At 38.4% G+C, this 2,976-nt stretch overlaps 1 protein-coding gene across 1 annotated transcript; it reads right to left on the reverse strand.

The window, feature by feature from the left end:
* Window positions 1-1,828: 1,828 nt before the first annotated feature.
* LOC123780183 (olfactory receptor 2M4-like) lies at window positions 1,829-2,764 on the reverse strand. Its single transcript, XM_045778971.2, has one exon. The coding sequence runs from the start codon at window positions 2,762-2,764 to the stop codon at window positions 1,829-1,831; it is 936 nt and encodes a 311-aa protein (XP_045634927.1).
* Window positions 2,765-2,976: the final 212 nt, after the last annotated feature.

Genomic DNA, 2,976 nt, shown 5'->3' on the forward strand with positions numbered 1-2,976 from the left:
TGGGGTAGATACCCAATAGTGCAATGACTGGATCATAGAGTAGCTCAATTTTTAACTTTTTTATGGGACCTCCACACTGTTTTCCAGAGTGGCTGTACCAACTTGCATTCCCACCAACAGTGTAGGAGGGATCACCTTTCTCCACATCCTTTCCAAGAATTGTTGTTTCTTGCCTTGTGAATTTTTGCCATTCTAACTGGTATAAGGTGGTATCTTAGTGTGGTTTTGATTTGAATTTCCCTGATGGCTAATGATTTTAAACATTTTTTCATGTCCGTTAGCCATTTGTGTGTCTTCATTGGAAAAGTGACAGCATGGTACTGGCACAAAAACAGACATATAGGCCAATGGAACAGGATAGAAAACCCAGATATGGACCCTCGGCTCTTTGGGCAACTAATTTTTGTCAAAGCAGGAAGAGATATACAATGGAAAAAAGACAGTCTCTTCAATAAATGGTGCTGGGAAAATTGGACAGCTGCACGCAAGAGAATGAAACTTGACCACTCTCTCACACCATACACAAAGATAAACTCCAAATGGATGAAAGACCTCAATGTGAGACAGAAATCCATCAAAATCCTAGAGGAGAACATAGGCAGCAACCTCTACGACATTGGCCAAAGCAACCTTTTTCATGATACATCTCCAAAGGCAAGAGAAACAAAAGATAAAATGAACTTGTGGAACTTCATCAAGATAAAAAGCTTCTGCACAGCCAAGAAAACAGTCAAAACAACTAAGAGGCAGCCCACGGAATGGGAGAATATATTTGCAAATGATGCTACAGACAAAAGACTGGTATCCAAGATCTACAAAGAACAATAATATATTGCACAATGAAGATTTGATTATTAATAAGTATAGAGAAATTAAGGTAATCCATGTGAAACAGGGAAATGTTTTCAATTTTCAGAATGTGGAAAATTCAGATATGCGAATTGCAATAAATTAGTAAGAATTTGGTTATATCAAACTGTGGGAACTCTATGGAATGTTAAAAACGTTGTGGACATTTAAAGACCATATAAATTCTCTTAGAGAGACTTTTGATTTCAGTTTTGTAGGATAATGTACAAGTTGTTATATTTTCTTTTTTTTTTCAGGCTGTTATATTTTCAAAGCTATATAAAAATCATTATTGGCAAATCCAGATAATGATAATTGTCTAAAATCTTCAAATGTATTCTAGTTATTACTATAAGGATAAGTGATAAATAGAATCAATCATAATAAAGAAGAAGGTTGTATTGTCTAACTGAATAGACATTTTACATAAATTCCTTATAATAGCCACTTTTAATTTAAAGGTTAAAAAACAGGTATTTCTAAGAACTATTTTACATGGCCTTAAAGCTTGAATGAAGGAGCTGATAACACTGTAACTCCCCCCTTCTAAATGCTTGGGAATTAAGTGGAGCAGAGTCAGGAACAAACAGTCAATACACAAGTGTGAGGAAAAGTATACCTGAAAACAAGTGAATGTGGTTAAATAATCCTTAAACAATGAGGAAAGCACAGCAAAAATCAGTGGATGGACTCAAGTTTTTTTCTTAGATAAAGCTAAGATCATCATAATTATACCACATTCAAAGTCAGGTATTCTAAAGTTAAGTACTCATACTTAACGACCAGTGATATAACTGAAATTCACTGGGGATAAAATGGTAATCTATGATTATCTCCAAACCCAATCTACTTTACCTATAATTTTGCATGATATTATACCAAATTAAGCTATGTTAAAATTGAACAAAAATGGAAAAGAATTCCAATTAGAAGGAAATGGATGTTGAATAGAGTCAACATTCAAATATATTTAATGAAGTTACACTAACTTTCCTTTCCTCAATAGTTTCCGAAGTCCCCTGGATACCTCTTTGTTGCGGAGACTGTAGATGAGAGGGTTCAGCATGGGGGTGAGGATGGTGTAGAAGACAGATACTATCTTGTCCTGGTCTGGTGTATGGTTAGAAGCTGGTCTCATGTACATGAACATGGCTGCACCATAGTAGAGTCCGACCACAGACAGGTGGGAGGAGCAGGTGGTGAAGGCTTTGCGGCGACTTTCTGTAGAGCTCATGCAGATAACAGCTTGAAGGACATATGAATAGGAAATAATGATCACGGAGACTGGTAATATTAGCATCACCACACAGCAGATGAAGAGCAGTCTCTCAAAAGCAGAGGTGTCTGTGCAAGATAGAGGGAAAAGGGCAGCAACATCACAGAAAAAGTGATGAATTTCCAGAGAGCTGCAATAAGAGAGTGACAGGGCTGCTACAAGTACAATAATGCCATCAAGAAATCCCAAGATCCAGGAAGCAACAGTCATGAGGGCACAGAGTTTCTGATTCATGAGGATGGTGTATCGAAGTGGGTGGCATATAGCCACATAACGGTCATAGGCCATGACAGCCAACAGGAAACATTCAGCTCCAAGCAGGGACACACAGAAGAATATCTGGGCTCCACAACCTGCCAGCGATATTGACTTGCTGCCAGAGAAGTAGTTGAAGGCCATCTTGGGTACAGTAGTACAGATGAGCATGAGGTCCATGAGGGAGAGTTGGCTGAGGAGGAAGTACATAGAGATGTGGAGATGGGTGTCCAGGTGGATGAGGAGAACCATAGCAGTGTTTCCCAAGAATGCCACTGAAAAGATGCCCATGACCAGGGAGAAGAGGAAGATGTGGGTGGGGCTGTAATTGAAGATTCCTAGCAGGATGAAGTCAGAGCTGAATGTCTGGTTTCTCCACATCATTCTAGATAATTTGCCTTATCTGGAATTTCCAGAGAAGACCCAAGCTTATTTATTAGCTTGATTTTCAAATGAATACTGTGGCAACGCCTTCAAGTGTGTGGTGTACTAGACACATAAGTACAACCTTGTCACCAAACTTCAGTTAATTCCCTTTTAGTTACAAAAAATTATGTGACTCGATCCAGTGCTTTCTAGATGTTTCCTCGTTTAAA

This window comes from Ursus americanus, chromosome 5 (assembly GCF_024610735.1).
Source record: "Ursus americanus isolate L20-20 chromosome 5, mUrsAme1.1.p, whole genome shotgun sequence".
Classification (NCBI taxonomy): Eukaryota; Metazoa; Chordata; class Mammalia; order Carnivora; family Ursidae; genus Ursus; species Ursus americanus.

Coding starts and splice junctions, on each gene's coding strand:
- LOC123780183 (XM_045778971.2), bottom strand. CDS start 2,764: ATGATGTGGAGAAACCAGACATTCAGCTCTGACTTCATCCTGCTAGGA.